We start from the raw sequence: 12,094 nt of genomic DNA on the forward strand, positions 1-12,094 counted from the left end.
GGAAGCTTGGCTTCCTCCATCGCCCGGGCAACCAAGCCTCCTGCTTGCTCCAGCTCCATGGTTGCCGGCCGCCATCATGGTTGGGTTAATTTGCATATAGTCGCTCTGATTGGCTGGTGGGTGTGGCTTAGTGCGTAGCAAAGGTACGGTCAATTAGCATCTTTGTCCTTTTATTAGTGTAGATATCGTATGTACCAAGGTATTGAGATGAGGTGGGGATGAGCTGAATTAGAATTATCTTTTTCACAGTGTGAAGCTAAGTTTGGGAAGACAAGAAAGCAAAGGATGGAATGATAGAAATGCAGGTCCTTATTGATTATGGTGCAAGGTATTTTCAATATATTGAGAAATGAACACTGGAATGTAAGAAAGGTATTGAATCGTATTAGGGTATGGTTAAAAGATGTGGACATGAGAAATCAGTTAAGAGACTGTTTTACTAGGCTAGAAGAGAGTATCTGTGGCTTGGACCAGTGTGGTGGCATTTAAGAGGGAGGGAGGTTAATTGATTCAATAACTATTTTGGAGATAAGATGAAAACAGCATGTAGGATGTGTGAGCAGGGTTGAACGTGTGAGCAGGGTTAGGGAGGGAGAATCAGTTATGCCACCAAGATTTTGGGAATGTGTGACCAACAAGGTGGAGATTCTTACTGAAGACTTAAGGACTATAGAAAGCTTTTTTTGTGAAGATGTCTTTTGGACTTAAGTGTGAAACCCAAGTTGAGAAGTCAGTCATTTGGATAGATGGGTCCCCTTCCCTCCCTCACTCACTCACTCCCTCCCTCCCTCCCTTTCTTCCTTCCTTCCTTCCTTCCTTCCTTCCTTCCTTCCTTCCTTCCTTCCTTCCTTCCTTTCTTTTTCAGAGAAGAGGTTTCAGATCAAGATATAAATGTGGAAAACATCAGTACAAAAATATGGAATTTAAGTCATAGAGTGGATGAGATAATTTAAGGAAGTATAGAGAAGGCAGAGAGCTCAAGGACTAACATTGAGAACTCCACAATTTAGATACTGATGAGAGAGGGAGATTGATAAACAGTTGGCAGGAGGAAAACCAAGAGTATGTTGTGCTGGCAGCTAATGAAGAAACAGTTTATAGGAAGGAGGAGTGCCAGATGCTCCTTGTGATGATGAATAAGGTGAAGACAGTTTGCTCATCAGGCTTGGCAACATGGAAGCCTTTGGATACTTTTCAAGACCAGTTTTGGTGGAGTTGTGGGCAGGTACTGATTGGAATGGGCAAGTGAGTGAGTGGGAGTTTGTAAGGAAGGGGGATAATGAGTGTAGATTCTTGAGAACCCCTGTATGTCCATGAAGGGAATAGGGACATGGAAGGGAATATAGGGCTAAGAAAAGCACTGGAGTTTGACTTTTTTTTTTAAGATAGGATAGGATGTTAAGTTGAACCATAAGAAATTGGTGACTGGTGACAGCCCTAACCGGTTTGGCTCATTGGATAGAGCATCAGCCTGTGGACTCAAGGGTCCCAGGTTAGATTCTGGTCAAGGGCATGTACCTTGGTTGCGGGCACATACCCAATAGGGAGTGTACAGGAGGCAGCTGATCAATGTTTCTCTCTCATCGATGTTTCTAACTCTCTACCCCTCTCCCTTCCTCTCTGTAAAAAAAACCCCAAAAAACAATAAAATATATTAAAAAAAAGAAATTGGTGACATATGACTACTTTTGACTTATGAGAATGTCAGTTTCCTATAGTTTGACCTAATAAAACATGTTATATTATTGAGAATGACTTGGTTTTAGAAGGGGACTTTGATGAAGCAGTGTTGAGAGTTTAACCACAAAATACAGCCTTTGAGCAACTGAGAGAGATGGGGTTGGAGCTCACCAGCAGTGTTGGCCTTTGAAGTAGGGAGAGGAGAAGGCACATGTTTTTTTCATTGTAACAGGAAGGAAGAAGAAGGTGTGTAGATTCAGCATGCCTCAGTGATCACAGTGATGCCAATCCCAGCAACTCATGTCTTACCCAGGGGCAAATAATTACATAAGACTTTTTTCAGATAATTTATAGACACACATTGATTGATTTTGTTCAGAGGGCTGAGTGGTTACTGATCCTATTTTGCCTTGTAGTAGGCTCTAAATTTTCTCTCTCAAAAGTCTTTGATATCAGTGATTTTTTTTTTGCTCAGTTTTTCTCTCACCAAAAGCAGAAAAAAATCAAATACCATGATCTCCTTCCCCACTCCTCAGCAGTGCAACACCATGGCCTCCCTAGAGAACTGATTAGCAAATCAAAAAATAAAGTGGTTTTCTCATAAGTAATTCTTTTTGTACTATAGGAACTTGTCTTTTTTAATATCACCATTGGTACTCTTTGACTTGTCATCATATGAAACATTACCTATCATGTCTATTATTTTAATGTAGACTATGAGCATATCCTTTTAAGATCATACTACTCTTCTCTGTCTTATACAGAATTTGCTTATGAAGTGTATGTATCTCAAAAATTTCAGCTATTTGGAGGGAGACTTTACTTCCTTGCATAATATAGTTTAAAAAATAATTTCCATTAAACCACTATGTTGACATATCTCTAGGCCACAGTTTTCTCCATGAACTTCATTCAGTACAGTATTTCAGGTATTAATCATTGATTGTATCTTTAAAGCAACAATGATATTGAAATCATCTTTAGTGCTTGCAGGACCCTTTTCCATGAAACATCCATCTCCTATAATGTTTGTTTGGAATAATACTCTCTTCCATGGGTTATGGGACCAGGAAGGAGCCCTCTTCTTTCTCGATGTGTGTTTGTTGAGCTATAGGCAGCTTTGCTGTGTGCATGGCTTCAGAATTACCTTTTTCTGAAAGTACAGGAAGATCTGGAGAAAGTCGGTGCTCATATATTCTTTTATACACTATTAAGTGTCTGATAAAACATGTGGCATCTTTCAAAGCTCTAGGATGGTGGTGTTTATTTATTTATTTATTTTTAGCCTTTCCAGCACAACTTTTAATTTTCATTGGAATCAATGTCTTTTTCCCTTTAACATTTTTTAAATATATTTTTTATTGATTTTTTTACAGAGAGGAAGGGAGAGGGATAGAGAGTTAGAAACATCAATGAGAGAGAAACATCGACCAGCCGCCTCCTGCACACCTCCTACTGGGGATGTGCCCACAACCAAGGTACATGCCCTTGACCGGAATCGAACCTGGGACCTTTCAGTCCGCAGGCCGACTCTCTATCCACTGAGCCAAACCGGTTTGGCTCCCTTTACCATTTTTAAAAATTTATTTTGAATTATAGGTGACATAATATTATATTAGTTTCAGGTATACAGCATAGTGATTTAACATTTATAAACCTTACAAAGTGATCACCATAAGTCTAGTAACCATCTGTCATCATACATACTTATAACAATATTATTGGGGTGATACTTTAGACTAAGCTAAGGCTTTATTTTATGGAGATGTGTAGCTTTACTACAGGCAGAATAAGTCAATGTGTTCTAATTCTGCTTGCAATCAGAATAACTTGATTTATGTTGTTACCTGCTGTGGTAGAAATTGCAAGCATCACTGAAGTAGACTTGCATTTTCAGCATTGGAAATATTCAATAGAATTCATCAGGAGTGATTTCAAAAAGCTGTGGTGGTGTGATAAATGAGTGAAGAAAAGTTTTCCCCTTATTTCAGATAGCCTTTGATAGTATGTCTGTTTTAGAAAATAGATACAGATTAGTCAGCTGTGTACCTGGCTCTCAAATATTTTTAGCTTCTTTTGAGTGAACTTTGGGTTATGCCAAGAGTCCTCTATGGCCTTTCTTCTGAGAAACGCTCAACCAACATCAATGTGTGCTTATAAAAAAGGGCTTGTAGTATATATAACACTACTCAACAGCTTTGCTGACCTGGAGTCTACATGATTCAACTAGTTTTTCTTTGAACCCTGAACTAGTGTTGTACTGATCATCAGGTTTCCTTTGCTTTGCCATTTCTAGTCATGAACTGATCTATATTCTCTGTCTTGCTTTTCACTAGGGGCTTATCTTTCAGGATGAGTTCTGTGCTAAAATGTTGCACTTCCTGCTTCTATATACGCTGATGAACAGGCTTCAGAGTTCTACCTTGTGGAGACATGCCACCCCACCTAGAGATGACAGATATCTAAAAGGACTGCAGTTTTGATGTGTGTGGGGCTGTTTCTGTCTCTATTAAGTAGAGAGGCTTATGAGAGCATCTTTGAAGTCTGAGGAGGTACATGTCTGTCTTGTGCTCCTTGTTTCTCGTACATCAGGGCTTTGAGTATTCATCTCCAGTGTTATCTCTCTCACCTACCTCCCAAGGTAATTTGCTGCTGATTTGCTTCTAATTTTGGCTACTTTTTTTTCTTATTCGAAAATGTCTTCCCTTGTCCCTTCAGACTTATGTCAGTTTTCACAGTTTGCTAAAATGGCCTTCTTTTGGTAGACAGCAGTCTGTTGACTTCTCCTCTCCCTTGTTGAGCTGACCAGTAACATGGGAGTAAAAACCTTGTTTCTTTCAGCCTCCCCATTACAAAAACAACTGTTCATAACAGACAAAAGAGGAAGCCTAGCTGGTGTGGCTCAGTTGATTGAGCATTATCCTATGTCCTGAGAGTTCGCCAGTTCTAGTCCCTGCCAGGGCACATGCCTGGGTTATGGGCTCAGTTCCCAGTAGGAGGTGTGCAGGGGGAAGGCAATTGATGTTTCTCTCTTTCCCTTCCCTTACTTTCTTTCTAAAATAAAAAACATTTTTTAAAAGAATATAAATGCTCATAACCAGTTTTTACCATCTCAATTATGTATTATTTTTCAAAAGGGGATCATCATGTCATATATACTATTTTATTCATACATACTATTTAAAAACTGCCTTTTCTCCACTGTATCTCCTGACAGTACCTTCTCATATATTTTTTTTAAATTATATCCCTAACTTTTCAGTCCCTGAAAACTGTTCTGTGATATTAGATATTGACCAGTCCTTCATTTTTGGACATTTAGTGTTTTAGCTTCTTTTCTCTTTTCCCTTCCTCCTTTCTGTCTTTCTGTTACTTACTGGTGATAGAATTTTTTGTTTCTGAGTATCTAGAGTTGTTTGTTCACTATCCATATAGTTATTTTATTAAAGTCTAATATGGACTTTTGGGGGGAAAGGGTAGGCTATTTCTATTACAATATCATCTTGTGTGTGTGTTTAGATAGGGACTCATATCTTATGCATTCCTGCCTTCCCAGCATGTAGCATTATACCTGGCATAGTGGGTGTTCACTAAAAAATTATAGTTGCTTTCCAGAAATGTGAAGGCCATTTGGCAAATTTATAACTATCTACTCTGTATTTGGAACCCTTGGAATAGGAGTGAGCAAGACAGAGATTGTCCTTGCTCTCATAAGCTAAGGTGTTATTCTATATAGCAAGGTTTATGTTATAGAGAGAGCAAGCCTCTATAATTAATGTGAGGATCAATTAAAAACCTAAAGTCACACAATGTAGTATAACCGGTCTAAATGACTTAATAATGTGTGGTTACTTGGGGGGAGGGGGGCAATTCATGTCAGTTTTTTTTTCAAGCTTATGGCTAATTAACAGTTGACTAACTGATTTTTCTGTAGATCACAGTTCTTATTTAGGATTGTCCACTAGTGTTACTGATTGAGATGAAATGATTGTTTTCAGGTTTAAAGGTCACTTTTTGACTTTTGGGAATAACTAGAATCTTTTACAGTTAAATTTAAAGTTTTATACCTGAATATAATATGTTATTGTACTTAGTGATTTTAGAGACCAAAATATATTTTAGGGCTGGGTGTGGGGGTAATAGGAAATATATCCCCCAATATTTTTTGTATTTGTGTTGCTCTTTTTAAAATATGATTAAACAAAGATTGCAGCCATGGAGAAGATTTTCTGCTGTAAATTTGTATTTCAACCATTCAGCGATTAATGCTTTCTGTGACCCCACTTATAAAAGTGGAAAGTGAAGTGTGAGTGGCTGACCTCTTGAGCAGGCACATAATTTTTTAAAAAATACGGGTGTCTCAGAGCTATGTTAGAGTTTCATATAGCTGCCTCTTTTTTATTGTAGGGCCAGCTCTCAATGTTGCAAGAAAAAATAGACCATTTGGAGCATTTGCTAGCTGAGAATAATGAGATCATCTCAAATATTAGAGATTCGGTCATCAATTTGAGTGAGTCTGTGGAGGATGGGCCAAAAAGTTCACAAGGCAATTTCAGCCAACGTGCTGGCTCACCTTTTCTGCCATCGAAAAAATTGTCCCTCACAGTTGACCCTGAAGACTGTCTATTTGCTTCACAAAGCGGAAGTCAGAATGCAGATGTGCAGGTAATGTATACATTAGTTAATAATCACTGGGTTTTGTTTTTTAGATTTGATCTGGTATCTGTTCTTACTTAGTAAGTTACTTAAATTCTCTGGATTCTAGTTTCTGTGATTTGATTAATTACAAGATCATTAATATTCTTTTTTAGTGATAAAATTCCGTAATTCTGTGCTTCTGATTTTTTATTTTATACTTTGTGAATATGGCCATTTTGTATACTTCTTCAGTCTTGTTTTTTTGTAACAGTTGGAGACCTTTAGAGTTTTAAATTTGGCCAAAGAGATTTTCTTACCTTCTTTTGGAGAGTACAAGAAGAGCCCTCCTCTTACTATGTCACTGTTATACATTATAGGTTTCTCAGAGTGTAGGGTTAGATTATTTTTGCTGAATATGCCTTTATGAGAAGGAAGAGAAATATTCTAGAGTTGTACTGTCCATTATGGCAACCACATGTGGCTACTGAATTTGAAATGTGGCTAGTTTGAATTGAAACGTGCTTGAAATATAATTTACACACAAAGTGTTGAAGATTTAGTATGAAAAAAAGAATCTATAAAGTATCTTGTTCATTTTTATATTGATTACATATTGAGATAGTATTTTGAATATATTGGCCTAAAATAAAATGTCATTAAAATTAATTTTGCCTATCCCATTTTACTACAAAATTTAAAATTACATATTTGGCTTGCATTATTCTCTTTGATCACACTGTTCTAGAGGATAGTGGAGTTGAAGACTAGGAAAGAAAGAACTTTTGCCTTTCTTAAACTTCGGGTGTGTCACTCATATTTTTTAGTTCTGCAAAATAGCAGAGAGCTATAGACTTAACCTTATACCTTAGACCAGAAATTGGAACTTGGTGACAGGACCCTATGGGGTGAATATTTTAAACTTGGATAAAATGAGTTGGCTGTGTCCTGGCTTCTAAGTAGGAATTTTTATTAACTCCTGGGGACAGAGAACATGGTATGACCTTGAGGACATGGCTCACAGGCCAAGCTGAAAACTGGGAACAGTGGAGCTGGCCAGGTCTTACGCCTGCAACCTCATCAGCTAGTGTGTGGCCAGGTTCAGATAGGATTAGGATCCTATCCTGTGATTTGAAGGGATATCTATTTCTGTGAGGCTTGGCTTTGTTCAGGTTTTAATTCACTCCTTTTAAAGAGGAACAAAAAAACTTTTTTTGGTAGGGGTGGGTCTAAATTTGGGATGGACAGAAAGAAGGTAGGAGAAACCATGGAATGCAGGCAGAGGGAGGCAGCAGGACTGGGAGTTCTGCAGACTAAAGAAAGAACTGGGAGAAATAGCAGAGACTGCTAACACATCCTCCCTTGGCCAGCTGGTTCCCAAAGATTTGTTGACTTATCCTTAGAGCATTATATTTTACTTTATTAAAGTCATAAATTCTGAAGTGAGAAATATATTATTGCCTTAAAATACTTTGTATTCACTTTTATGTAGTTTGCTTGATATCTTTAAAAAGTTTTCTAACTCATTTATGTATTAACTAGTGGCCTGGTGCACGAATTCATGTACATTGAAAGGAAATTAATTAGAAGAAATACTTTAATATTGCCATTCGCCCTTTCTCTATAATAGAAGTGTCAACCAAATTCGCGATCGATAATGACAGATCGAAACACACATGTGCAATTGGCACCAGCGAGAGCTTTATATATATGTCCTAATATATTTATTTATATGTATTTATATATATCCAAAATATCAGACATATTGGTCAGAGGTAAGGCAAAGGTGAAATTTTACCAAAGGGTGTTTCTGTTGTCATATTTAATATTATAGAGAGTATGGAGAATAAAAATTTTTAGGGTTTTTATTTTGAGGGAGAGGACAATAAATATTTTTCCCCTTGTGTTCAAAATATATTATTATGTAGAAGGAATACTGCTTTGGAAACTTAGAAAGCGTTTGAACACTTAAAAGCTAAATCTCAATTTAAAAATATTCTTTCATTTTTAACCTAGTCAATCTTGTTGTAGTTTTATTTTTAGAATAAAAAAGGTAAACATAACATATGCTAAATGAAAGAATAGAAATAGATGCATTTTCATTAAGATACAGATTTTAAAATATAAGAGATTGAGTATAAAATAATGACAACTTGAAGTAAAAGTAATTTTCAGTAAATTGTTTTTTAATCTGGTCATAATTAATTTTTTTTTGGTTTGCTGTTTAGTTACTACCTATTCCTATTAAATTGTATTGGAAATAAAGCAGGGGAAGAGGAATTGAATAGAATTATTTTTTTTATGAGAAGCAGATGGGGAAGGGGGTTACTAATCAGGATAGTTATGTAATCCAGGTAGCATTTTAAGCCTTTGAATGGTGATTAAATGTTTTCTGCCTTGAACCCTTCATGTCTACAGAAATAGCTTTATCTTGTAAAATATATACTTAAAGTACAACAATAAGTAGTTTTGAACAAATATTTTTCAACATTAAGTTTAAATTAATAATGGTTATACATAATTAAACCTTTTATTTGTCTTTTATATTTTTAGATGTTGGATGTTTACAGTTTAATTCCTTTTGACAATCCAGATGGTGGAGTTTGGAAACAAGGATTTGACATTACCTATAAACTTAATGACTGGGACACTAAGCCCCTTCAAGTCTTTGTGGTGCCTCATTCCCATAATGATCCAGGTAAAATTTGCACTTCAAAAAAACTGGAGGTTATTAAACCCCCTGTAGGCACAGACTAGTTTAATGAGAATCTGGTGGCACCCACTTCTCAAATTTTTGAGAAATGTTCCCTGACTTTAAACAGTATCTTATTCCTTTTATATGTCATTGTATTTTTGAGTTCTTACTTGATTAATTTATGTACCATTTAAAGATAAAAGTTGTGCAGTATGAAATAGTAATAACACAAAGAAGGTTTTAGCCCTAGAGGACAAAAGTTGCGCACATTTAAGGCACTGATCATTCATTTTAGTTACTTAGTGTAACATACTACATGGGAGAATTATTTCGTGCCCATAAATTCTACATTTAAAAAGTCAGAATGCACATGGGAAAGCTTGAGTCTTTAAAATGGAGTAGTAGTACAAAATGATTAAGAGACAGACATGGGTGAGTCCCAACCTCATCATGTCCAAAGTGTTAGATCTTCAGGTAAATTACTTAATCTAAGAGTAAGTTTTTTTTCAGGTAGAATCAGGATAAAGTACTTCATAGGAAGTCTAAAGGCATTGTACACGGCCCAAAATTAACTGCTATCATTATCATTATTGTAATTGTTGTTCCATATGATGACTTTTGTTTTTTATTGGGGCCAGACATTTTTTTCCCCAAGGTAAGTGGAAATCCTAAAATTATAATGGGAAATATGATTTTGTGTGTATACTTGTTAGTGTGAATACACAGGCACAGAGTAAATGCCCAATGAATGTATTTGTAGAATTTTTTTTTTGGAATGTATTTCCAAAGACTTCTTTTTTGGAAGGACTTATTGATACTTCCGAACTGAGTTGCCAGATTATTATGACCACCTGACGTTTGTAGGCAAATTAGCTATAATTTTGCGCTGAAGTTGCTAGAGGGCCAGACCATTATAAATAGGGAAGCAGGTTGTTTACCACGATAGTGGAAGTGATTTTTTTTCTGAAGATATGGGTAAACAACGTGATTTAACAGCCTTTGAACGTGGGATATATTTGAACGTGAGTGGCCAGATTATTATGACCACCTGACGTTTGTAGGCAAATTAGCCGTACATAGCATTGTATGGGATATGGAAGCCGAAGGCCTGTTCGAACACATTTGCTGTCTGCAGTTACCAAGATAAAACATCTCCAATTCGCACAGGAACACAAGGATTGGATAGTCGAGCATTGGAAAAAAGTCATGTGGTCCGATGAATCACGTTTCCAGTTGCATCATGCAGATGGCAGAGTGAGAATTTGGCGGAAACAGCATGAAAGCATGCACCCACATGCATGAGTGGTCATTTCTTAAGGTCTGCAGGAGCTATGGGGTCTTTTCTGGTGTTTTTTTTGTCTGGTCTCATGAGCAAGTTGCCAGGAGGTTGTTCCAACTCAGGGCTCAGGAACTGAAACATAACTTAGGTCAAGATGTTGTCTTTAGTCTGCCAGAGATCCAGACCATGTGACTATTAGTCAAGTCCAGGCTTCTGCTGCCTCAGAGGTTGCTGATTATTGGGGAGGAAAGGCTATGTCTGGGAGGTGGCAAGAGAGAGATAGAAGGAGAGGGAGAGAATTTCTGGAGCTAAGTTTTAAAACTCAATTTAATAAAAGTCATAAGGACCCTTGGCTGTTTTTTTATTTGTTTGTTTTGTTTTGTTTTCTATATTAGACACACTCAGCAAGGTGAGGTGTTTAAACTTCACATATGGGATCTGAGACTGCCTGTAGACTATAGATAATTTTTTTCTATAAACCTCATTCACTCTGAAATATTCTCTTGGTCAGTCAAATAGCAACAGAGAGACTTGTAGTAAATGGATTGTTCTCTCATCTATTCTCTGTTGATCATGTGTAGTTTAATTCTTGCCACTTAATTGAGTGTGTGATATGATTCCATTGTCTATTTTCTGTAGGTTTATAAATATAATTTGCAGTGTACCTTGTAGGTCCTCATGTGAACCCAGCTTTCTTCCCTTTTTTATTTTGTAAAGACCTTTATTATCCTTTCCCCCTTTCTGCTATCTTCAATTTCCATAAATCTCATTCTTGTTATCTACAACATGGGCACTTAACTATAATAATAAAATTAGCAGTTTACTAGGCACTATGCCAAATGTTTTATAAACATCTGATGCCCCCAATAACCCTGGAAGGTTGGTGCCACTATTCATGATGAGGGGTTACCAACCTGCCAAGCTTACATAGATAGTGGCAATATTTTCCTGTTAGTTTATCTGGATCTCCCATGTGAGTATACTAGAGTGGCAGAATACTAGTATGTGTCTTCTATCATAGTCAATCCTCATTGCCAGCTTACACTTGGCATGTCGTAATTCCTACGTATATGTGAGGCCTTTTCTGATCTACCTCCATGCCCCTGAACAGCTTTCTCACATTGTACACACACACACACACACACACACACACGTTTCCACATAGGCACACGTAAATATTTATAGCAATTTTTTCTGGGTCTCCTCACTAGAATGTAAGTTCAATGAGGACTCAGACTTGTCTTATTAACCACTGGGTGGCTGATGCCTAGAACAGTAACCAGCACACAGTACAGCTCATTTAGTTAAATAATATAATGAATTAAGGAATCTGACTCTGCAGATTCAGATGAAATATTTAACCTTGGCTCACGATTTTAACTCCCTTTTCTTCACATTGTCTACTTATTTCTATCTAAAAAATATCTTATTTAGAATAAACGTTGTAATTTTAAATACTAGAAACAGATTATATCAACTTCATCAAGGGCAGGGATTCCTCTGCCTTCTAGACTTTGTTTGTTTAATTTGCACTGTAGTTAGTATGTTGTTTTGTGAGAAGACATCCTTAGTAACTGTTCCTGACTGCAATAAAAGGTATCCTCTAATCACAATAGAATCTTTTTGTCTTAGTAAATGATGTTAATGACTCTTACCCTCAGGCCCTTCTCTACCTGAGGGAAAAATAATGGTGAGAAACAGACCTTGAAATCTATATAATGTTATTAATCAATGTCACCCCAAAAAAATTTAGAATAAGACAGGGAGGGTGAGGGCATGTGCTGGGGGTTGGGGGTAGGTGGGGA

At 36.8% G+C, this 12,094-nt stretch overlaps 1 protein-coding gene across 1 annotated transcript in view; it reads left to right on the forward strand.

The window, feature by feature from the left end:
- Nucleotides 1–12,094, forward strand: part of MAN2A1 (mannosidase, alpha, class 2A, member 1) — a 163,475-nt gene that overhangs the window by 17,706 nt on the left and 133,675 nt on the right. Inside the window, exons 2-3 of the mRNA XM_005866447.2 lie at nucleotides 6,088–6,345; nucleotides 8,869–9,013. Coding sequence (XP_005866509.1) covers nucleotides 6,088–6,345; nucleotides 8,869–9,013 — 403 coding nt within the window. The remainder of the gene's footprint in view (nucleotides 1–6,087; nucleotides 6,346–8,868; nucleotides 9,014–12,094) is intronic.

Source organism: Myotis brandtii, unplaced genomic scaffold (assembly GCF_000412655.1).
Source record: "Myotis brandtii unplaced genomic scaffold, ASM41265v1 scaffold230, whole genome shotgun sequence".
NCBI classification, from domain to species: domain Eukaryota; kingdom Metazoa; phylum Chordata; class Mammalia; order Chiroptera; family Vespertilionidae; genus Myotis; species Myotis brandtii.